Consider the following 24,117-nt stretch of genomic DNA (forward strand, 5'->3'; position numbering starts at 1 on the left):
AACGGTTTTGCAATTTGTATTTATTTCGAGATGTGTGCACTGAATTCAGAAGTAATAAGCCCATCAAAACTTTGAGATTTAAAAAAAAAATCAAGTAAAATATTTATGAACAAAAGAAAAGATTTCAAGTGCACACATAAGACTACATTTACTACTATAATAATTCCTAAATTCCTAATTAACCTGACTCCCAGTTCCCCCTTTAAAGCAATGGTCTAAAAATAGATTTTAGATTTTAAACAGACCCAGCAAATTAACACAATACGCTGGGAAGTGGAATTCTAAATGGCTTTTCTATAGCTTCAGTTTGGCCACAGCAGACTAATGCACAAACACTGGATGCTTCATTAAGGCTATCTCTCACACTTCTGTTAGATCTCACATGGCATTCTCCTGACACATAGCCTCATTCTCCTTTATATGTGTTTCTCTCTTTTAATATGTAAATTATATTGTTTCATATGTCTCTGAAACTGTATCTTCCTCACAATATAAAAACTTTCATGTTGCTACTATTCATCGTCAGTAGCCTTTGGGAAAAATAAACATTCCTTAGCCTTGCGTATCTGGCTAGCTTTTTTTTAATTCATTCACGGGATGTGGGCTTTGTTGGCTGGGCCAGCATTTATTGCCCATCCCTAGTTGCCCTTGAGAAGGTGATGGTGAGCTGCCTTTCTTGAACGACTGCAGTCCATGCGGTGTAGGTACACCCACAGTGCTGTTAGGAAGGGAGTTCCAGGATTTTGATCCAGCAACAGCGAAGGAACGGCGATATATTTCCAAATCAGGATGGTCAGTGAATTGGAGGGGAACTTCCAGGTGGTGGTGTTCCCATCTATCTGCTGCCCTTGTCCTTCTAGGTGGTAGTGGTCGTGGGTTTGGAAGGTGCTGTCTAAGGAGCCTTGGTGAATTCCTGCAGTGCATCTTGTAGATGGAATACATTGCTACTGCTGTGCATCAGTGGTGGAGGGAATGAATGTTTGTTGACGTGGTGCCAATCAAGTGGACTGCTTTGTCCTGGACAATGTCCACTTCTTCAGTGTTCAGGAGCTGCATTCATGCAGGCAAGTGAGGAGTATTCCATCACATCTCAAAAACAGAAATACCTGGAAAAACTCAGCAGGTCTGGCAGCATTGAGTTTCGAGTCCTCACATTCCTGACTTGTGCCTTGTAGATGGTGGACAGGCTTTGGGGAGTCAGGAGCTGAGTTATTCATCGCACGATTCCTAGCCTCTGACCTGCTCTTGTAGCCACAGTACTTATATGACTAGTCCAGTTCAGTTTCTGGTCAATGGTAACCCAGGATGTTGATGGTGGAGGATTCAGCGATGGTAATGCCATTGAACATTGAGGAGCGATGATTGGATTCTCCCGTGTTGGAGATGATCATTGCCTGACACTTGTGTGGTGTGAATGTTACTTGCCACTTGTCAGCCCAAACCTGGATATTGTCCAGGTCTTGCTACATTTGGCCATGGACTGCTTCAGTATCTGAGGAGTCGCGAATGGTGAACATTGTGCAATCATCAGCGAACATCCCCACTTCTGATCTTATGATGGAAGGAAGGTCACTGATGAAGCACTGAAGATGGTTGGGCCTAGGACACCTAGGCTAGGCTAGTTGTAAACAGACTAAAATCTCGTTGAAATCCAAATCTCCCGTCATATATCTAAAAATGCAAATTCCCTTCACGCCTTAGATGCTAAGCCAGCATCCATGTTTACTCATTAGCATGGCAAGCACCGAGCTTCTTTTAATGAGTTAAAACCTGCAGTCTACTGGACCCCAAATGTAATTAAATCACACACAGACAGACCCAACTGTACATACCCTCATAAATCTACTTTACAATAAACCAGAATATTATGAAAATTATTATACTTTCATGACACTTGTTGGGCATGGTTATTGCCTGGCACTTGCAAAATTGCATAAGTCAGCTCTCATTTTATAGTTTACCAGCCACATTTTGTTATGCAGAATTAAAAGTTCAAAAGTAAAGGAAAATATAAGAAGGAAATCACACACTTACCAACCATAACTGGAGTTCCCTGCACTTCAAAGTGGTCAACAAGTTCCCTAGCCGAAGAAGCAAATTCAGATCCTGCCCTGCAAAAGTTAAAACATTTCCTCTAGTTTTGTTAAAAATACATTTTAAATCAAGAGCTATTTGCCATGACTTCATACAAGAATAAAACAAAAGCATGCAGTTTCATGCTAAATATGTTGGTATGTTGGGATGCACTAATTTCAATACAACTTAGTTAATCATCATGCAGTTAGTTAAAAAATCTGGTTTATATCCAAATTTAGATCAAACCAAATTTAAACAAAGGTTGACGGGGTCAGTGATAACAGAATACTTATAAGTTGGAACTTATGTAGGTAGCAGCTTGAGAAGATTTCAACTAGATTGGCGATCTTGGAGCAATGTATTTTCCTGTCCCAGAACAGTAAAAGACTCCAGGGCACAAAACACCTTATCGTTTTTTGCTCCCAGTGTTCTTGGGGTCCATTTTATTTTGCCGAATATACAATTGAGGACACCATTTCTATGCTGCTCATTTTTTTGGTGTCAAGGGTTTTAGTGGCAGCGGGAGTGAAATAAGAGTGGAGGTTGTTAGTGGGAGACACAGTAATTTGTGCAGATGGGAGTAGGAAATAGAGAAATAGACAGATTAAATGTAAGCTAAATATTTCAGGCGCTGGAGATCGGAAATAAAAACAGAAAAAAATGCTGGAATAACTCAGCAGGTCTGGCAGCATCTGTGGAGAAAGAAAACAGAGCTGACGTTTCGAGTCCAATATGACTCTTCTTCAGGACTGGAGAGAGGTAGAAATGTGATGGGTTTTATGCTGTTGAAAAAGGGTGAAGGGGCAGATGGAGGAAAATAGGTGGTCAGTGATTGGTTGGAGGGTAGGAGACATTAAATGACAAAGATGTCATGGAACACAAGATAAAGAAAGTGGTAATGATAGTATAAAGATGGGAGCTTTGGTCCAGAGTACTGTTAATAGCAGAACAGAATCATCTGAAAGCAAAATAGCAGCATGTGTTAATAGTAAAGAAAGAGATCAGCACTATCTGAAAGCATAAAAGGTCTGAAGTTGTTGAATTCAATGTTGAGTCCGGAAGGCTGTAAAGTGCTTAATCTGAAAATGGGGTACTGTTCCTGTAGCTTGCGCCGGGCTTCACTGGAACACTGTAGTAGGCTAAGGACAGAAATATGAGTATGAGAGCAAGATGGTGAATTGAAATAGCAAGCAATAAGAAAGTCAGGGTCACGCTTGTGGGCTGAGTGAAGGTATTCCACAAAGTGGTCATGCAGTCTGCATTTATTCTACCCAATGTAGAGGAGATAGCATTGTGAGCAGCAAATACAGTATCGAAAGAAGTACAAGCAAATCGCTGCTTTACCTATGAGTGTTTGGGGCCTTGCACAGTGAGGAGGTAAAAGGGGAGGTGTTACACTTTCTGCAATTGCATGGAAAGGCATCATGGGAAGGCAATGAGGTGTTGGGGGTGATAGAGGAGGAGTGGACCAAGGTGTCACAGAGGGAATGGTCCCTTTAGAATGCTCCGAGGGGAAGATGTGTTTTACGGTGGCATCATGCTGGAGATGGCTGAAATGGTAGAGGATGATCCTTTGAATACAGAGGCTGGTGGGGTGGAATGTGAGGGCAAGGGGAACCTATCATGGTTCTGGGAGGGAGGGGAAGGGGTGAGGGCAGAAGTGCAGGAAATAGGTCAAACATGGTTGAGAGCCCTGTTAACCACAGTGGGGTGGGGGGGAAAGAATCTTCAGCTGAGGAAAAAGGAAGCCATATCAGAAGCGCTGTTGTGGAAGGTAGCATCATCGGAACAGATGCAACAAACACCAAGTGATTGGGAGAATGGAATGGAGTCCTTATAGGAAGCAAGGTGTGAGGAGGTGTAGTTGAGGTAGCTGCAGGAGTCGATGGGCTTTCAATGAATATTGGTAGACAGTCTATCACCAGAAATGGAGACAGAGAATTCAAAGAAGCGAAAGAAAGTGTTGGTGATGGTCCATGTGAAGGTGAGAGGGGGATGGAAATTGGAAGCAAAATTGATAAATTTTTCCAGGTCCAGATGGGAGCATGAAGCGGCACTGATACAGCCATCAATGATTAACAGATTAAATGAGCGGGTAAAACTGTGGCACATTGAGTAGCATGAGGTCATCCACTTTGGATCAAAGAAAGACGAGTCAGAATATTTTCTTAATGGCAAGTAACTGAGAAGCAACAAAGGAATTTGGGAATCAAGGTACACAAATCACAAAGATTTAGGCCATTGATCAAAATATAGTCAAAAAGGCTAATGGAATATTGGTTTCATCACAAGGGGATGGAATACATAAGGAATGAAGCAATGCTTCAGTTGGTATAGAGCCCATGCAGAGAGCGTCTGGAGTACAGCATCCAGTTTTGGGCATTGCACCTCAGGAAGGATAGATATGTTGGCTTTTGAAGGAGTACAGAGCAAATTCACCGAAGTGATACCAGGACTTCAAGGCTTAAGTTGAGGACAGGTTGCATAAACTTGGGTTGTGTTCTGCTGAGTTTACAAGATTGAGGGGTGATCATATTGAGGTGTTTAAAAAGATATAAGGATTCAATAGATTAGATAAAGCTATGGAGGAACAAAGAACAATAGCACACAATCTTAACGTTGCAGCTAGAAAATTTAAGAGCAAGATCAGAAGAGTCATGGCATGAATGTTACTTGCCACCTAACAGCTCAAGCCTGAAAACCATTCAGGCACCACCTGGCAGAACCCAAACTGTGTAGCATAATGGTGAGTATGTGCTGCCTGATAGCACTGTTGGTGTGAATTAAATTGGTTGAAGACTGGCTTCAATGGGAGTGGGAACCCCAGGAGGTGGTGACGATGGAATTACTGATCTGGCATTTCTGCCTGAAAATAGCTGCAAATGCTTGAGCATTATAAGAAAATCATCCTTTAGAATCATGCTTTGTAGAGGAATCAAACCACGTAATCAAATTCTGCAGCCTTAACACATCTGTTTAACTTCAAATGCCATTGTTTAAGACTCTACGTGAACCTTTGTAACCTCAGCCTGCATATTTGCATGTAACTGCATGAAACTGTACTGAACTAGTCAAAACCAGTATGAGTTGATAAGCTAAAAGAAAAATACTGCGGATACTGGAAATCTGAAACAAAAACAAAAATTGCTGGAAAAACTCAGGTTTTGCAGGTCTGACGGCATCTGTGGAGAGAAAGACAGAGTTAACGTTTCTAGTCCATATGACTGTTCTTCAGGGCTAAAGAGAAGTAGGAATGTGGTGAACTCTCTCTCCACATTTCTACTTCTCTTTAGTTCTGAAGAAGAGTCATACGGGCTTGAAGCGTTAACTCTGTCTTTCTCTCCACAGATGCTGTCGGACCTGCTGAGTTTTTCCAGCAATTTGAGTTGATAAAGTGTCTGCCAATGTGAGAACTCTCCCACTTAAGAATGTTGCAGATTGAGAGTTAATGTCAGATGCCAGGGACCAATTAAAAATCAATAGGTGTCCTGGTAAGTGGTCAATTGGCTCAAATGGTTTGTAAAGGGACTAATTAACTGTCTAGGTTTTAAGAAAGGAAGCTGAATCATGTTTGTTGCAGCAGAGAAGACAGATTCAAAGGAAAATAATGCCCCTACCCAAGGTCCAAGAACTAAGCAAATCACAAAAGTCTGAAGAACAAACCAGGGAAGTCTGAGGAGTCTGCACTAAAGAAAATTCTGAGAGGGACAAGAGAAGCCTACAAGGTGAATCCAATCCAGGTTTTTGCACGCTCTGTTGTCCATAGTCGAAATGGGAAGAATAACCTGTTAAGTTGTGTTAATTACTGCCCAGTTTACTAAGTCATGCTTAATTACTCTTTCCACTTTGCTACAATTTGACAATCTTGCTGTCAACTTATTTATCACGTAGGGATTCCTTATAACATTTTGTACTGAACTGAAGGGCTCTGCCATCATTGAGGATGGGAATATTCATGCAGCCATCTCCTCCCGTTGGTTGTTTAATTGTTCACCACCATTTACAACTGGAGGGTGCAGGCCAGCAGCGCTTTGACCTAATCAGCTTGTCATGTGATCACTTTGATCTGTCTATAACATTCTGCTTCCGCTGTATAGCATGCTTGTAGCCCGAGGTGCAACTTCACCAGGTTGGCGCTTCATTTTTAGGTACACCTGGTGCTGGTCCTAGCATGGGGGGGGAAGGCAGTGGCATAGTGGTATTGTCACTGGACAAGTGTTCCAGAGTAATGCTCTGGGGGCCCAGCAGATGGTGAAATTTGAATTCAATAAAAATCTGGAATTAAAAGTCTGATGGTGATCACAAAACCATTGCTGATTGTTATAAAAACCCACCTGGTTCACTAATGTCCCTAATGGATTGTTGTCCTTACCTGATCTGGCCTACATGTGGCTGCAGACCCACCTGCAATGTGGTTGACTCTTAAATGCAATTAGGGATGGGCAATAAATGCTGGCATAGTCTGCAACGCCTACATCCCATGAATGAATAAAAAAAAACTCACTGAACCAACATTGGCCTGCTGGCTTGATGGTGATGACAAAGTGAGGGATATGTTGAGCCATGAGGTTAAAAGATTGTGGTGGAATACAATTCCGTTTTGCCAGTGAGCCACAGCACCTGGCAGATGATCAATTTTGAGTTGCTAGATCTGTTTTGAATCCGTCCCATTCAGCAGTGCCACACAACACAATGGAGCATGCCCTCAGTCTAAAACGGAATTCCGTCTCCACAGTGGTCACCACTACCAATACTGTCATGGACAGATGCATTCGCGACAGGTAGCTTACTGATGATGAAGTGGCCTTTTCCCTTGTGATGGTTCTCCCATCACCTGTGCAGGTCTTATCTGACAACTATGTCCTTCAGGCCTCAGCCAGCTTAGTCAGTAGTGATACTATTGAGCCACTCTTGATGATAGACATTTAAGTCCCCGACCCAGAGCACATTCTGGTGCTCTTGCCAGCCTCAGTGCTCTTTCAACATGGAGGAGTACTGATTCATCAGCTCAGGGAGGGTGGTAGATGATAATAAGCAGGAGGTTTCCTTGCTTTAATTTGAACCGAAACCTTGAGACTTCATGGGGTCCAAAGGCAATGCTGGGGACTTCCAGGGCCAATCTCTGCCAACAGTACAACTCTGGGCTGCCACTGGTATTTCTGTCCTGACTCATCAGTTGGTGACGAGGGAGTCTGGGATGTTGGCTGAAAGTTACGATTTGGAGATCATATCTGTAAGGCTGCTGCTTGACTAGTCCATAGGACAGCTCTCCCAATTTTGGGACAAGTGTCCATATGTTAGCAAGGTGAATTTTGCAGAACTGAGTGGGCTGGGTGTGTCTTTGTCATCTGCGGTGCCAAGATCAATGGTGAGTGGTCCATCTGGGTTCAGTCTTATTATAGTTCTCAGCGGCGATTTGATAAAATGGAGTGGCTTACTTAGGGGGCAGTAAGAGTCAGCCACATTTCTGTGGATCTGGAGTCACACATGAGCCAGAATGGGGAAGCATGCAGTTTACTTCCCTAAAGTTCATTAGTGAACCTGATGAGCCTTTATGACAATCCAGTAATTTCATGGTCAAGTTACTGATACTAGCTTTTTTTTTATTCCAGATTTATTGCCCCAACTGCAGTGGTGAGATTTGAACTCATGTCTAGGTCATTAGTCTGTGCCTCTGGACTCCTAGTCCAGTAACATTACCACAACACTACCATATCCTGACTTTTTACAAAGGCTTGGATCAAATACTAACATGCAATTTGATCACTGGAGAGAATTCAAAAAGAGCTGAAAGAATGACCACCAATTATGAAGCCAACCAGATAAGAGTTCAGGTTAGAGAAATCAATTTAATTCACGAAGATCTCAATGCTGTTCATAAAATATTAAATGGTATCAATATCTTACCTTAAAGCAAGACTGATAAGTAGGATAATACGACATGTACTTAACTTTGTGAAAAATAAGTTTAGGGAAGATTTTACTTTATGGTTTTCTTACCGGATGCTCATGAGCTTTGATGTAATCCCCAACAAATTTAATACTGACCGGATCTCAAAAGATCCAATCCAATCTGTTGATCCAATAATACTGGGGCCTTTATCTCCAGCACTTACCAACATCTGAAAATGCAAAAAGCAAACAGTTTACTAAGTCGCAATTCTTGAAAGAGATATAAAAACTTTAGCAGAAAATGTGCAGCCTTGCCTATAGTTTCAAAAAAAAGAGAAAGGAGGATTTATCAACTAAATTATGCTTCATAATATTAAAATCAAAGCACCAATTTGATATCTTCTATTAATCATACGGACATATGAATTAGGAGCAGGAGCAGGCCACTCGGCTCCTCAAGCCTGCTCCGCCATTCAATAAGATTATGGCTGATCTGAATGTACCCTCAACCCCACATTCCTGCCTACCCCCGATAACCTTTCATCCCCTTGCTAATCAAGGCTAGCTCTGCCTTAAAAATGTTCAAAAACTCTGCTCCCAACGCTTTTTGGAAGAGAGTTCCAAAGACTCTCAACCCTCAGAAAAAAATTCTCATCTCTGTCTTAAATGAGTGACCCCTTATTTTTAAACAGTGACCCCTAGTTCTAGATTTTCCCACAAGAGGAAACATCCTCTCCACATCCACCCTGTCAGAACCCCTCAGAATCTTAAAGATTTCAATTATGTCGCCTCCTACTCTTCTAAATTTCAGTGGATAAAAACCTAACCTGTCCACCCTTTCCTCATAAAACAACCCGCTCATTCCTGGTATTAGCCTAGTAAACCCTCTCTGAACTGCTTCTAACGCATTTACATAAAAACAAAAAACTGCGGATGCTGGAAATCCAAAACAAAGACAAAAATACCTGGAAAAACTCAGCAGGTCTGGCAGCATCTGCGGAGAGAGATAATGGAAATAGGTGGGAAAAGAAAAATCTATATAAATTATCGGGAAAAAAAAGCATTACCCAGACCTCCCTGTCGCTGGCCATTTCAACACTCCACCCTGCTCTCATGCCCACATGTCCATCCTTGGCCTGCTGCATTGTTCCAGTGAAGCTCAACGCAAACTGGAGGAACAGCATCTCATCTTCCGACTAGGCACTTTATTTTTTTCCCAATAATTTATATAGATTTTTCTTTTCCCACCTATTTCCATTATTTTTAAATGTATTTCCATCCATTGTTTTATCTCTACCTTTTAGCCTTTTTTGATTCCTTCACCCCACCCCCACTAGGGCTATCTGTACCTTGCTTGTCCTTTCTACCCTTAATTAGCACATTCCTTAAATAATATCACCACCTTCAACACCTCTATGTCCTTTTGTCTGTGATATCTTTTGGTTATCTCCACCTATCACTGGCCCTCTATCCAGCTCTGCTTGTCCCACCCCCCCTTAAACCAGCTTATATTTCACCTCTCTTCTATTTTTACTTAGTTCCGTTGAAGGGTCATTCGGACTCGAAACGTTAACTGTGCTCCTCTCCGCAGATGCTGCCAGACCTGTTTTTCCAGGTATTTTTGTTTATGTTCTAACGCATTTACATCTTTCTTTAAATAAGGATACCAGTACTTTACACAATATTCCAGATGTGGTCTCACCAATGTCCTGTACAACTGAAACATAACCTCCCTACTTTTGTAATCAATTCCCTTCACAATAAATGATAACATTCTATTAGCTTTCCTAATTACCTGCTGTACCTGCATACTAATCTTTTGTGATTTATGCACAGGACACCCAGATCCCTCTGAATTCCAGAGCTCTGCAATCTGTCACCATTTAGATAATAAGCCTCTTTTTCACTCTTCCTGCCAGAATGAACGATTTCACATTTGCCCACATTATACTCCATTTGCCAGATCTTTGCCCATTCACTTAACCTATGTCACTTTGTAGCCTCCTTCTGTCCTCTTCACAATTTACTTTCCTACCTATCTTTGTGTTGTCAGCAAATTTAGCCACCATTCTTTCAGTCCCTTCATCCAAGTCATTTATATTTATTGTAAAAAGTTGAGGCCCCAGCACCAATTCCACTCGTCACATCCTGCCGACCAGAAAGACCCAGTTATGCCTGCTCTCTGCTTCCTGTTAGCTAGCCAATTTTCTATCCATGCCAGTATGCTACCATCTACAGCATGAGCTTTCATTTTTTGCAATAACCTTCGATGTGGTACTTTATCTGGAATTCTGGCATTCTGGAAATCTAAGTGCAGTACCACCTTTATCCACAGCACATGTGACTCCTTCAAAGAACTCCAATAAACTGGTTAAACATGATTTCCCTTTTACAAAACCATGCAGAATTTTGTGTCCCATGGACAGTTGCATGCCCGGCCCAAACAGGCAGCAAATATCACACGATGACATCGTGCGAGTGTCTGGATGTTATCGTGCCCTTCTGCAATATTCCTGTCGGTGGGCGCGCGAGAGTTGGCAGTGTGCCCGTTGACAATTAAGAGGCCTATTAAGGCCATTAATGTATTAATTCAGTGCGATTTTGCACTGCCTGTCCAAAATTATGGTTGGTGGGCGGGCGAATCGGCCAGGTGGCCTTTGGATTTTTGAGGAAACCTCATCCACGGGCAGGTTGAGGTTTCCGATATTAATTTAAAAATGTTTTGACAGAACTTTTATAATCTCTATATTCATGTGGGGAGTCTGATGTGTGGACATTTTTTCCTGCATTTCCAAATCTTTATTTCATGGTTTAAAATTCTTCAGCTTCCTGAGGCAGCTCTCTGCCTTCAGGGAGTTTTTATTGCATGTTCCCCTGCGCCGACTTTAGCGCTCGCCCTCCTCCTGCCCCCCACCCCAGCAACATTGCGCTTCTCAGTTTGTATTTCACACTGGCTGGCTGTTAATTGGCCAGCCAGCGTGAAATCGTGGTTGGGGGCTGGTTGCGGGCGGTGGCCCGTTTCTCGGCTGCTCCCAGGCCTGCCCACCGCGCCCACCTGACGATCCAAAAATCCTGCCCCATAAGTGCCCTGCTGTAACATCTTTAATAATAGCTTCTAACATTTTCCCTATGACAGATGTTAGGCTAATAGGCATATAGTTTCCTGCTTTCTGTGTCCCTCTGTTTTTGAATAAAGGAGTTATACTTGCTATTTTCCAATCTAGTGGAACCTTCCCCGAATCTAGGGCATTTTGGAAAATTAAAACCAGTGCATCAACTTTCTCACTAGCCACTTCTTTCAAGGCCTTAGGGTGAAATCCATCGGGACCTGGGGATTTGTCAGCCCACAGCCTCAACAATTTGCTCAATGCCATTTCCCTTGTGACTGTAATTTTCCAGAGTTCCTCCCTCCCTTCCATTTCCCTATTTCCAGGATGTTACTTGTGTCCTCTATAGTGAAGACCTAAGCAAAATACCTGTTAATTCGTCTGCCATCTCCCTACTTTCCATTATCAATTCTCCAGACACACTTTCTATAGGACCAATGTTCGCTTTGTTAACTCTTCTCTTATTTAAATATCCATAGAAACTCTTACTATCCATCTTTATATTACTAGCTAGCTTTCTCTCATATTCTAATTTTTCCCTCCTTATCAATCTTTTTGTCATTCTTTGCTGTTCTTTATATTCTTTCCAACCTTCTGACCTGCCACCTGTCCTTGCGTAATAATATGCTTTTTCTTTAAGTTTGATACTGTCTTTAACTTCTTTAGTTAACCATGGATGGTGGGCTCTCCCCTTGGAATTTTTCTTTCTCATTGGAATGTATATAATCTGTGTACTCTGAAACATCCCTTTAAATGTCTGCTACTGAAATTCTATTGCCATATCCTTCAACTTCATTTGCCAGTTCACTTTAACCAGCTCTGCTTTCATGCCCTCATAATTGCCCTTATTTAAGTTTAAAATACTAGTCTTAGATACAATAGTTTCTCCCTCAAAATGAATGAAAATTCAATCATATTATGATCACTGCTACCTAGGGGTACCTTCACTAGGAGGTTATCAATTAATCCTAACTTGTTGCTCAATGCCAGGTCTAGTATAGCCTGCTTTCTGGTTGGCTCCAGAACGTGCTGATCTAAGAAACTATCCCGAAAACATTCTATGAACTCATCTATGCTACTTCTGCCCATCTGATTTTTACAGTCTATATGTAGATTAAAATCCCCCATGATTATTGCTGTACCTTTCTGGCAAGCTCCCATTATCTCTTCTTTTATACTCTGTCCTGCTGAGTAGTTACAATTAGGAGGCCTGTACACCACTCCCACAAAATGACTTCTTGCCTTATCATTCCTCATCTCAACCTAAATCGCTTCTACCTCCTGATTTCCTGAACTTAGGTCATCTCTCCCTAATGTGCAAACATCATCATTAATTAACAGAACCACCCCTCCAGCTTTTCCTAACTTCCTGTCCTTCCTAAATGTCACATACCCTTCAATATTCAGGTCCCAATCTATGTTTTTCCTGTAGCCATGTCTCTGTAATGGCTATCAGATCATACTTATTTATTTCTATTAGCACTATTAGTTCATCTGTTTTGTTTCAAATGCTATGTGCATTTAGATACAGAGCCTTTAGTTTTGTCCTTTTATTATTTTTGTAACATCTAACCTTATCTGCTGATTTACTCTTAGAATTGCACTCTGTCCCTTCCTGTCAGTCTGTTTATCATTTCCTATATTAATACCTGTCTCTCTTGCCTTGTCTCTACTCCTTGGTTTACCACATCTTCCCAAATTTGATCTCTTGACCCCCACTATTTACAACCTTCTCTATTTCCCCAGTTTGGCGGCTCACGAGGCCACCAGCCCCAGCAGGGTTCAGGTGTAGACCATCCCAACAGTATATATCCCACTTTCCCCAATACTGGTACCAGTACCCCACAAACTGGAACCCACTTCTCCCACACCAATCTTTGAGCGATGCATTCATTTCTCTAATCTGATTTGTCCTAAACCAATTTGCACATGGCTCAGGTGATAATCCAGAAATTATCTTTGAGGTTTGGCTTCTTAATTTGGTGCCTGGTCATCGTACTGACTATGCAGAGCCTCCTTCCTCATCCTGCCTATGTCGTTGGCACCTGCATGGACCACACCACTGGATCCTCCCCCTCCCACTACAAGTTCCTCTCCAGCCCTGAGCAGATGTCCCAAACCTGTCACTGGGTAGGCAACAAAGCCGCCTGGACTCTCGCTCATTGCTACAGAGAACAGTATCAAACCGCTTTACTATAATGTCTTCTTCTACCGCTACATTCCTTTTTGCATCCAACATTTGGATGGCTTCTTGTATCACGGTGCTATGGTCAGTTTGCTCATCCACCCTGCATCCCCCACTCTCATCCAAACAAGCTGAGAGAACCTCAAAACTGTTGGACAATTGGAGAGGCTCACACTCCTGCTCTCTGGGTCCCCTTACCTGCCTCACTCGCAGTCATACCCTCTTGTCCTTGGCAACTGACCAATCATGAGAGCTGTTTTTGGATATCAATGCTGCACTTACTTTGCTGATAGGATACAAACCAGAAAACCTAGTCTTCATTTCCTCCATGAAGAGATGCATCTACCACTATGCAAGTCTGAGCCAGTACAAAGATGTGATGACATCAGATGAATTTGAATATGCCACATTACAGAAAATGTGTTGGTTAACTGATTTCCCAAGAGTAATGAATAAATAATTCCAAAAAAGACAGTGCATGTTAGGCTCGTGCCACTGCTATTTGAAGATTTTTAAATGGTAAAAAATCTGCCAATCAATCTTTATTGGTTTTCCATTTTACTTGCATCTTCCAAAATTCTATAGATTCTCGAACGGTTCCTGCAGATTGGAAGGTAGCAAATGTAACCCCATGATTTAAGAAGAGAGGGAGGTGAAAATGGGGAACTACAGACCTGTTAGCCTGACATCAGAACTGGGGAAAATGCTAGAATCTATTATAAACAATGTGATAACTGGACACTGAGAAAAAATAATGCTACGAGTGGGCAGAGTCAAGATGGACTTATGAAAGGGAAATCACGTTTGACAAAACTGTTGCAATTTTTGAGGATATAACTAGCAGAATTGATAAGGAGAAACCAGTGGATGTGGTGTATTTGGATTTTCTGAAGATTTTCGATGAGGTCTCACACAAGAGGCTAAAAAACAAAATTTGAGCACATGGGATTTTTTTTTAATTCATTCATGGGATGTGGGTTTCGCTGGGCCAGTATTTATAGCCCATCCCTAACTGTCCTTGAGAAGGTGGTGGTGAGTTGCCTCCTTGAACCACTGCAGTCCATGTGGTGTAGGTACACCACAGTGCTGTTAGGGAGGGAGTTCCACGAATTTGATCCAGTGACAGTGGAGGAACGGTGATATATTTCTAAATCAGGATGGTGAGTGGCTTGGAGGGGAACTTCCAGGTGGTGGTGTTCCCTTGTGTCTGCTGCCCTAGTCCTTCTAGATCGTAGTGGTCGTGGGTTTGGAAGGTGCTGTCTAAGGAGCATTGGTGAATTCCTGCAATGCATCGTGTAGGTGGTACTGCTGAAGCTGTGTGTTGGTGTCAGTGGTGGAGGGAGTGAATGTTTGTGGATGGGGTGCCAATCAAGCAGGCTGCTTTGTCCTGAATGGTGTCAAGCTTCTTAACTGCACTCATCCAGGCAAGTGGAGAGTATTCCAACATACTCATGATTTGTGCCTTGGAGAGTCAGGAGGTGAGTTACTCGCCACAGGATTCCTAGCCTCTGACCTGCTGTTGTAGCCACAGCATTCATATGGCTAGTCCAGTTCAGTTTCTGGTCAATGGTACCCCTAGGGTGTTGATAGTCGGGGGATTCAGCAAAGGTAATAGCTTTGAATGTCAAGGGGCAATGGTTAGATTCTCTCTTGTTGGAGATGATTATTGCTTGGCATTCGTGTGGCATGAATGTTACTTGTAACCCAAGCCTGGATATTGTCCAGGACTTGCTGCATTTGGACATGGACTGCTTCAACATCTAAGGAGTTGCAAATGGTGAACACTGTGCATCAGCGAGCATCACACTTCTGACCTTATGATGGAAGGAAGGTCATTGATGAAGCAGCTGAAGATACCTGGGTCAAGGACACTACCCTGAGGAACTCCTGCAGCAATGAGACGGAGGTGGGACTGAGATGATTGACTTCCAAGAACCACAACCATCTTCCTTTGCGCTTGGTATGACTCCAACCAGAGGAGAGTTTTTCCCCCCCAACTCCCATTGACTCCAGTTTTGATAGGGCTCCTTGATGCTATACTCAAGTCAAATGATGCCTTGATGTCAAGGGCAGTCACTCCTACTAATCCTGACTCTGGACCAATGCTTTGTACTTTTACTACTACCGTAATATGGATTGAGAATTGGTTAACGGACAGAAGCAGACAGTAGAAATAAACAGGTGAATTGGAGAAAATTCTGAAGGACAGAATCTACCTCCACTTGGAGAGGCAAGGTTTGATCAGGGACAGTCAGCATGGCTTTGTCAGAGGGAGGTCATGCCTAACAAATTTGATTGAATTTTTTGAGGAGGTGACCAGGTGTGTAGATCAGGGTAGTGCAGTTGATGTAGTTTATATGGATTTCAGCAAAGCCTTTGACAAGGTCCCACATGGGAGACTTATAAAGAAGGCAAATGCACATGGGATACAGGGTAATTTGATAAGGTGGATTCAAAATTGGCTTAGGAGACAGAGGGTGATGACAGAAGGCTACTTTAGTGACTGGAAGCCAGTGTCCAGTTGCGTACCACAGGGATCTGTGCTGGGTCCCCTATTATTCCTCATTTATATAAGCGACATAGATGACTATGTGGGGGGTAGGATTAGTAAGTTTGCGGATGACACAAAGATTGGCCGGGTGGTTAACAGTGAGGTTGAGTGTCTTGGGCTACAGGAAGATATAGATGGGATGGTCAAATGGGCAGATAAGTGGCAGACGGAATTTAACCCTGAAAAGTATGAGGTGATACATTTTGGAAGGAGTAATTTGACAAGGAAGTATTCAATGAACGGCATGACACTAGGAAGTTCTGAGGAACAAAGGGACCTTGGCGTGTTGTCCATAGATCTCTGAAGGTGGAGGGGCATGTTAGTGGGGTGGTGAAAAAGGCATTTGGGACACTTGCCTTTATCAATCGAGGCATAGATTACAAAAGTAGGGAGGTCATGTTGGAGTTGTATAGAACCTTGGTGAGGCCACAGCTGGAGTACTGTGTGCAGTTCTGGTCGCCACATTATATGAAGGACGTGATTGCACTGGAGTGGGTGCAGAGGAGATTCACCAGGAAGTTGGTGGTGACGGTCTGGAATGCACTGCCTGGGAGGGCGGTGGAGGCGGGTTGCCTCACATCCTTTAAAAAGTACCTGGATGAGCACTTGGCACATCATAACATTCAAGGCTATGGGCCAAGTGCTGGTAAATGGGATTAGGTAAGTAGGTCAGGTGTTTCTCACATGTCAGTGCAGACTCGATGGGCCGAAGGGCCTCTTCTGCACTGTGTGATTCCGTGATTCTGAGATTCTCAGGTTGGCAGGCTTTGACTAGTGGGGCACCACAAGGATCAGTGCTTGGGCTCCAGGTATTCACAATCTAGATCAATGATTTGGATATGTGGGCCAAGTGTAATATTTCCAAGTTTACTGATGACGCAAAATTGGTGGGAATGTGACTTGTGAGGAGGATGCAAAGAGGGTTCACAGGGATTTAGTGAGTAGGCTAAGTGAGTAGGCAAGAACATGGCAGATGGAATATAATGCTGAAATATGTGAAGCTATCTGTTTTGATAAGAAAAACAGAAATTCACAGTATTTTTAAATGGTGAGAGATTGGGAAGTAAAAACAGAAAACGCTGGAAAAACTCACCAGGTCTGGCATTATCTGCAAAGGGGGAAACGGAATAAATGTTTCGATTCCAATATGACTTCTTTGGAACTGAAGAGAGGTAGAAATTTGATTTTTTTTTATATTTGCTGCTCACAAATCGCTCCTCTACATTGGGGAGAGCAAACGTAGACTGAGTGACCATTTCGCAGAACACCTCCATTCAGTCCACAAGCATGACCCCGACCTTCCGGTCACTTGCCATTTCAATTCACCACCTTACCTTATTCTCATGCTCACATTTCTGTCCTCAGCCTGCTGCGATGTTCCAGCGAAGCCAAATACAGGCTTGAGGAACAGCACTTCATCTTCTGATTAGGCACTTTACAACCTTCTGGACTTACCATTGAGTTCAACAACTTTGGACTATGAACTCTGTCCTCCATTTTTTATTCCCCCCCTACAACCCCCAAGTGCCGGTTTGTATCTTGATCTCATGTTTTGCTTTCATACAGCGCTGCCCTTTACTCTGATATTAATACCTACAATGGACCAATGCTTTGTTCTTTTACTACTACTGTTAAATCTCCCTTTGTCTTTTGTTTCATGACATTTTTGTCATTTAATCTCTCCACCCTCAAACCTATCCCTGACCTTTCCTTTTGCCCCCTTCCCCCTTTTGCAACAGCATAAAACCCATTATATTTCTACTTCACTTTAGTTCTGAAGAAGAGTCATATTAGACTTGAAAAGTTAACTCTATTTGGCTCTCCACAGATGCTGCCAGACCAAACCTTCTGTGTTTTTCCAGCATTTTTCATTTTTATTTCAGATCTCCAGCAGCCACAGTATTAAGCTTTTATTTTAGAGATTAGGAATGTGTTGATGTCCAAAGGGACCTGGGTGTTCTTGCTCACAAGTCGCTGAAAGCTAACCTGCAGGTGCAACAAGCAATTGGGAAGGCAAATGGTATGTTGGTCTTTATTGCAAGAATATTTGAGTACGAGAGTTAAGAAGTCTTGCTGCAATTGTATACAGCCTTGGTGAGGCTGTAGCTGGAGTTTTGAGTACAGTTTTGGTCTCCTTACCCAAGGAAGGATATATTTGTCATAAGGAAGTGCAACAAAGGTTCACCAGACTTATTTGTGGGATGGCGGGATTGTGCTATGAGGAGAGATTGAAGTGACTGTGCCTGTATTCTCTAGAGTTTAGAAGAATGAGAGGTGATCTCATTGAAACAATCAAAATTCTTACAGGTCTCGACACCTACCTCTGCTCTTATTTCCTATGTTCCTGTTTCCTTTTAACTACCCTGCTTGTTACATCCCTAAAAACTCTACTAAATTTGTCAAACAGGATTTCCCTTTCACAAAATCATGTTAACTCTGCCTGCAATGTCCTGCTACTACCTCTAATAATGGATTCTAGATTTTCCCAATGATAGACGTTAGGCTAACTGGCCTACAGTTTGCTGCTTTCTGTCTCCCTCCTTCTTGAGCAGGGGCATTATATTTGCAGTTTTCCAATCTGCTGGGACCTTTCCAGCATATAGAGAATTTTCGAAGATTACAAACAATGCATCTGCTGTCTCTGCGGCTACTTCTTTTAAGAGCCTAGGGTCCAGGGGGCTTGTCAGCCTGAAGTTCCATTAGCTTCCCATTACTTTTTCTCTAGCAATAGTGATTTTAAGTTCCTCCCGCCCTTTTGTCTCTTGATTTTCTACTATTCTTGGGATGCATTCTACATTTTAATATTACCCTTAACTTCCTTAACGAGCCATGGATTGTGCGTCCTTCTAATAGAGAGTTTCTTCCTCAATAGAATATGTCTTTGTTTGAGAGTTATGTAATATCGCTTTAAATGTCTATCCCAACTTCTCTATTGTCTTCCTTTTTAACCTATTTACCCAGTCCACTTTAGCTAACTCTGTCTGCATACCCTTGTAATTGCCTTTCTTAAAGTTTAAGATACTAGCTATTGACCCACATTTTTCAGTCTTAAATTTAATATAAAATTCCATTGTTATGATCACGCTTGCCTAGAAAATCCTTTCCTATGAGGTATTTAATTAATCCTGTCTCATTACACATTACCATTGCCCATATCACTACCCTGCAATATTGCCTTGTCCTTTCTCTTGAACTATCCAAATCTCCCCTCAGATGAATCCCCACTATTTAGTTTAAAGTCCTCTCTACAGCCCTAGTTATACAACTCTCTAGGACACTGCTCCCAGCATAGTTCAGGTGAAGGCCATCCGAATGGTACAGCTCTCTCTTTCTCCATGACTGGTACCAGTGCCCCACGAATCGAAACCCATTTCTCCCACACTAGTCTTTGAGCTACCCATTCAACTTCCTGTTCTTACTTACCCTATGCCAATTTGCTCATGGCTCAGGTAGTGATCTAGAGATTATTACCTCAGTAGTTCTGCTTTTCAATTTAGCCCCTAGCTGCTCATCCTCCCTCAGAAAAACCTCTTTCTTAGTCCTATGCTTTTGGTATCCATGTGAGAGACACTTAATGCGATCGGGGATTATTCCTGACCCCACCAACCTACAATGGCTCTGTCGTTCTCTGTCATTACACCATGCATTGCCTTTATCTGCTGAAACCTCTCATCAAATTTTATGAAACATTTCAGTAAAACAATTAATTTCATTGATATAATTTTATAGTTAGGGCTTCAATTATTCAGTCATATAGCAAACAAATTCTTCTTTGAAAGCAAATTTATTAATGCATTGTCTTGTATGGCTCCTGAACAAAACATTTATTTTCAATAAAAATGTGTGGCATAAAATAGTGCTTTTCTATGATTCCTGTTGAATAAGTCCCAAAAACATAGGAGAGAGAGAAAAATATTGATAATAATTTAAAAGGATATTCAAACCTGTTGGATCTTCTCATGTGATGGTATAGGGACATTGATGTATCCCTGAAAGTTGAACCAGGATATGATGGTTTGCAAAGAACGGTATGCACAACCCCATCCACTGTCATTGATATTATCCTGCAAGTAGTGATGATAAGTATACGATCCATGCACTACATAAACCTATTCCAAAGTAAATATAGAATATATGTAAACTCAAATGTTTAAAATGCAGATAATTGAGCTATGATGTGACATAGTTATGCATCATTAAAATATTTGTAACTACAAATGCTGCCACTGCGGCTACTTCCAAAAACAGTTCAAAATATTGTAAATTCTGGTACATACCTTGAATTCTTCAGGATTGGGAAGTGGAATATACTTGTGTATAGTTCTCAGAAGCTTATTTATTAAATCATCATTTGGAAAATTATAAGCCATGGGTCGGCGCAAGAGGGGTTTATTTCCTAGACCAAGTTTGTCATGTAACTCCTGTACATTCAAAAAAAGTGAACATTTTAATCTAACAACTTCATAAGATCTTTGGGTCATCCTTTAAATATGATTTTACAACAGACATGAATATTCTAGTCTGAAAGCACAACCAAAAAAGTCCGTAAAGTTCTAATTTCGGCAATATCTTTATTAATGCATTAAGGTTGACTGTGTAAATGCAGAAAATGTACACAAAGTCAAAATCAACTGTGCCTCTTACTCTAACATAACTACATATCTTGTAGCTACTAGAGCTGCTGCACTATAGGTCCTGAGAATATTGAAAAATTACTTCACTTTCCAGAAGCAGAATAACATAACCGGATCCTGTAAAAAAAAAACTAGATTGCAGTTCTACTCTGTCCTCTTCCTTCGTTAGAATGTCCTTTTATTTCCAAAATATCTGCAAGGGACAACAATCAGAGAAACAAAAAAGCCCAGGAGGTAATTCCAAGCTCTTTTACAACGTGCTTGAATTTAAATTGTTCTTAATTTAAGTATGGAGAGGAAAGATGACTTCTACTATAATATTCAAATACACAGTTCAAGGTTTTGATGTTACATCACAGGAACAAAGAAACAAACGTAGGCCATTTAACCCTTCAAATTGGTTCCACCATTCAATGAGACAATGGTTGATCAGTGATCTAACTCCATATACCTGCCCTTGCCACCTATCAGTCCATAAATTTGGTTAACAAAATATTATCAATCCCAGTTTTAAAATTAACTATTCACCTAGAATCAACAGCTACTTGTGGAGGGGAGTTCCAAACTTCTACCACTCTGTGTGTAGAAATATTTCCTGACTTCAGTCTTGAAAGGCCTGGTTCTAACTTTTAGTTTTTGTCCCTCAGTCCTAAACTCCCCAACCAATACAGTAGTTTCTCTCTAACTACTCTATCTGTTCCCCTAAACACCTTGTTAACTTCAAGCAATCACCCATAATATTCTAAATTCAATTGAATTCCACTCTTAATTACTCCTCCATATTGAACACCAATTGGAAGAAGCACTGAGGGTGACAAGGACACATAATGCACTCTCAGTGGGGGACTTCAATGTCTGTCACAACAGTAGCTTGGCAGCACCACTACTGACCGAGCTGATGAGTCCTAAAGGACACAGCTGATAGACTGGAGGTTCAGCAGGTGGTGAGGGAACCAACAAGAGGGGAAAAACTTACTTTAACTCAGCTTCACCAATCTACCTGTCGCATATGCATCTATCCATTACAGTATTGGCTAGAGTGACCACTACACAGTCCTTGTGGAGACGAAGTCCTGCAATCACATTGAGGATACCCTCCTTCGTGTTGTGTGGCACTCCACCATGCCAAATGCGACAAATTTTGAACAGATCCAGCAACTCAAAACTGGGCATCTATGAGGCGGTGTGGGCCAAGAGCAGCAGCAGAATTGTATTCAATCACAATCTGTAACCTCACGGCAAAGCATATCCTCGACTCTATCATCACCATTAAGCCGGGGGTTCAACCCTGGTTCAATGATATATTCCTTTTAAGTCCAAAGTGGACGACCTCACATTTTTTTGATCAGATGTTTCCATACAGGTGGAGTTTCTATTTACCCATTGCAATTTCCTAAAAGGACATCCCATTTATCAAATTACGGCAACAGGGTTGTCGAATGCCAAGACTTAGAAACCTATCATGTACTTGCATGGTCACTACTGGAGTTTAATCCATGCAGCTTGTCAGCAGACTACCTGCCCTCAGTATAACCAGGATCACTTTCCATTATGATATTGCCTTACATACAGCTATATCTGGTGCCAAGATATTACATTTCTGGCCTTTTAGGGACAGAAGAAGGCAACTTAGCCCCCAAGCCTACTCTGCCATTGAATTAGAAGACTGTTGTTCTAAACCTCAACTCTTTACCCTTTGCTCATTTCTCTTGGTACCTTTATCTAACAAAAGTCTAACCATCTCAGTCTTGACAGCTCTAAGTGTCTCAACAGCCACAGCTTTGTGGGGGTAGTGAGGGGAAGAGGAGGCTGGTAGTGGGTGTTGAAGAGATTTCCAGATTTCAACTGATGTGTGTGTGAAAAAGTACTTCCTGATTCAGATCCTGAATAAACGGACTCTAACTTTAAGATTATGTCTCCTTATTCTTAATTCCGCTACCTCAAGACAGTTTCTCTCTACTCACCCTATCAAATCAGTTAAACATTTTCAACACTTCAATCAAATCACCTATCTTCTATACTGAAGGGAATATTAACCAAGTTTATGCAATCAGTTCTCGTACTCTAATTCTTCATACCGTGCTATCGTTCAATAAGCAAAAGTGGTTAACAGTACTGTGAACCTAAAAAAACTCAAAATACTGCATATGCTGGAAAACTGAAATAAAAAGAGAAAATGCTGGAAATACTCAGCAGCTTAGGATGCATCTGTGGAGAGTGAAACAGGTAATTTTTAAGTGCTGTGGATATGCTTGACTCAGGTATAGCTATTCCCTCAACTACCAGGTAGGTCGTCCTGCAGCCAATATCCTCTCCTTCCTTTCAGCAGAATAATTACTCACAAATGATGGCTGGGCAAAAAAAAACTGAAGATGTATGTTGGGGCAATGATGTTTCAAGCAAGCAGAAGCAGTGTGGTGGTTCTGCTTCAAAAGTGCTTTGAGATTTCATTATTTGAGTAAATTATCTGTGGAGTGCAAGAAAGGAAAAGTTAGACGGAAATTGCTTGGAAAGTGATTTAGAAACTTGGGAAGTGACTCAGAAATCAGTGTTTTCACTGCTTCCAGGAATTTTATTCAAAACTGGAAACCATATACACGTTGCACTCAATTAATGTGGATACCATGGGATTTAACTTGGAAAACTATCATGCCAAATCATGTTTCACATGAATAACCAATTGAAATCTAAACTGGAAGGGATGAAAAGATAGATTGCACAATGAATTGAGGATAAATCCAGAATAAATTGCTACTCTAAACATTCAGTAGCTCATGAACAGACTACATAAATGTAAAAAGTGATCTGTATTCCAGCCCTACTTTTCGTTGCGGTTCCAGATCTTTGTCAGGGAATCCAGCAGGGTATATTACTGTAGTAAGAGTAGTTGTCTCTGGCAATTCAAAGTGGAATGCTTGTGGTACTGGGACAGACTTTCCTGTTGTATATCTCTGAATGCATTGGTCCATCTCTAATAGCTGTTCAGAAACTGCTTTCACAATCTTATTCTGTAGTCTGTCAAAAACATAATTTATAATTAAGAGCAAAGACACACAAACTACTCACAAAGCATCATTTGACAAGAAAAGCATCTCAAACACAAAACTGTGCACAGCTGTACTTTAGCTACCCTGATAGCTGCCACTTTCTCCTTAAATACTGGCAGAAGACTTTAAAAACCTTTACGGTCAGTAAACTTAGAAACCCTGATATGTTTTCCCTCATCTTTCTATCAAATTTGTCCTTCCCAAATTTCATAATTCAGGTCCACAGCTAAATAGGTTGGGCAATCTAAATCATGACAGTTGTAGCTTTGCACAAGCAAATATTCTCTCTAACTCATCAGGGATTCTACTGTGATAAAAATATAACATGATGGAAACATGTAGCATCTGTAATTCAAAAAAGGTTTAAATTTCATGTTCAAAATCTGCATCGGAACTGAGCTCAGATCAAAGGTCAACATTTCTCCATTCCTTTTGGAGAAACTTCAATAATTTATGAAAAACAAGACATGCTGTTGAATCTTTTCATCTTACACTCATCAGGGCTGACACAAGAATGCTAAATTTCAAAGGGGGGAAACAATTTATACTGTACGAGAAAAGGATGCTGATTAGTTGGCAAGTCGACTCTGATGGTTGAAGCGTTGTCATGGTAAATGCACCCCGT

General features: G+C 41.5%; 1 protein-coding gene across 1 annotated transcript in view; it reads right to left on the reverse strand.

The window, feature by feature from the left end:
• Positions 1-24,117, reverse strand: part of LOC144692995 (ufm1-specific protease 2-like) — an 87,105-nt gene that overhangs the window by 12,570 nt on the left and 50,418 nt on the right. Inside the window, exons 6-10 of the mRNA XM_078562232.1 lie at positions 23,268-23,460; positions 20,089-20,232; positions 19,756-19,920; positions 8,077-8,198; positions 2,035-2,111 (exon numbers count right to left, since the gene is read on the reverse strand). Of these exons, the coding sequence (XP_078418358.1) occupies positions 2,035-2,111; positions 8,077-8,198; positions 19,756-19,920; positions 20,089-20,232; positions 23,268-23,460 (701 nt within the window). The remainder of the gene's footprint in view (positions 1-2,034; positions 2,112-8,076; positions 8,199-19,755; positions 19,921-20,088; positions 20,233-23,267; positions 23,461-24,117) is intronic.

Source organism: Cetorhinus maximus, chromosome 2 (genome assembly GCF_964194155.1).
Source record: "Cetorhinus maximus chromosome 2, sCetMax3.hap1.1, whole genome shotgun sequence".
Classification (NCBI taxonomy): domain Eukaryota; kingdom Metazoa; phylum Chordata; class Chondrichthyes; order Lamniformes; family Cetorhinidae; genus Cetorhinus; species Cetorhinus maximus.